The sequence below is a fragment of the Arachis duranensis genome, chromosome 10 (assembly GCF_000817695.3).
Source record: "Arachis duranensis cultivar V14167 chromosome 10, aradu.V14167.gnm2.J7QH, whole genome shotgun sequence".
Classification (NCBI taxonomy): domain Eukaryota; kingdom Viridiplantae; phylum Streptophyta; class Magnoliopsida; order Fabales; family Fabaceae; genus Arachis; species Arachis duranensis.
In genome coordinates this window covers 92,894,747-92,896,171 of record NC_029781.3, presented here as the reverse complement: position 1 = coordinate 92,896,171, position 1,425 = coordinate 92,894,747, and the positions used below count along the sequence as shown (strand labels likewise).

Here is a 1,425-nt window from a genome sequence, read left to right as displayed (position 1 = left end):
GTGATAAGGTTGGTAACAATGCATTTTTTTCGAGGGATTCCATTCTATGGTTGTCGCCTATAATATCAAGCACGGGGCTTGGTTGCACGCCTACTACTAAGGTGATGGCACTATGTGCATCTCCATAAGGAACCTTGATGGATCTCGCATTGTTTATCCAAGACAACATACTCGAAGCAACTCCACTGGTTCAACACTGATTAGCATGGATCCACGTCGTCCAGGCGCCCTTTCTCGTGATATGTTTCGGACGGGCGACGTGATACCTCCATTTGCCCTCAGAAATACTCATCCCCTGTCTCTTGTACGTGGCAACACCAACGGCAGTCCAGAATACCGAACAAACAGCCTTGGTTGTCCTATATATTTTGCTTCAACTGCTTTCCATGAAGGTCCGGTTAGTCAAGTTGACATCGGTTCGCTAAGGCGACCACAGAGTCCACCAGTTGCACAAGGTAACAGCCGCATTTATTTATCTTAACCAATAAGGTCGTATTTGTTTGTATCCCATAAAAGCAGGTTTTTTTTTCCTGGGGTTAACTAACCAGTATAAGTTGCTGATAATATGTTTAAATGCAGATTCTGGCAGCTTTTCCGAGCGGATTCGTCGCTAAAGTTGTTTTGGATCCTACTTTGCAACCAATGATGCTCCCAAGCATGTCTAATCAACGTGTCATTTTCCTGTTCTACTTTTCATTGTTTCATGAATGGTGCTTTGCCATGTTGTGGGTAATTTCTTTTATTTCATCCCCAGATTTGTGATAAATGGTATTTCAATGCCTTATAGTTTCCCTGATCGGGATGGATAATTATAATGTATGCCGCAAATAGCCATTATTTTCATCCATGTATCTAAATGCATTAGTGTTGCATGTGAAATTACCTATACATGACCTACACGTTTATTGGTATGGGTTCTTTTAATTTTTTCCTCTTATCTTTCGATTCCTACGTTGAATTATGTCACTTTTACATATAGCAATCAAAATATAACTGATGTGGTTAACATCTCAGTTTTTTTTGTTATTCTATTATTCCATGCAACCAAATGAGAGTATGATGTTAAACATCAAATTACACAATGGGATTTGTTTAACTAGCTTGCTTTCCTATGCCCTAGGTAGTTTGTCAGTTGATGTTTCTGTTATTAGATGCTTTGCTAATTTTTTTCAGCATTATTTATACTGGGAAGCCATTCGGTTAGGTGACTAATGGACCTTTGTATGAAGCACGGTGCTCATTTACGTTCTCTCTTTGTTAATTATTTGTTAGTTACTATTGACATTGTTTAATGTTCTGGAGTTTCATAATCACACTGCCAAGGAATAGCCATTTCATTAACATCTCACGCGGTCCGACATTTACATATCTGTGTTTTGCATTATGGTAGATCCATCAACAAACAGTCGCTTGCAATGTGTTTCC

At 39.1% G+C, this 1,425-nt stretch overlaps 1 protein-coding gene across 1 annotated transcript; it reads left to right on the top strand.

Moving 5' to 3' along the window:
- Nucleotides 1-8: 8 nt before the first annotated feature.
- LOC127742374 (uncharacterized) lies at nt 9-830 on the top strand. Its single transcript, XM_052254854.1, has 2 exons — nt 9-455; nt 580-830. The coding sequence occupies exons 1-2, from the start codon at nt 113-115 to the stop codon at nt 612-614; spliced, it is 378 nt and encodes a 125-aa protein (XP_052110814.1). The 5' UTR covers nt 9-112; the 3' UTR covers nt 615-830.
- The last annotated feature ends 595 nt before the right edge of the window (nt 831-1,425 follow it).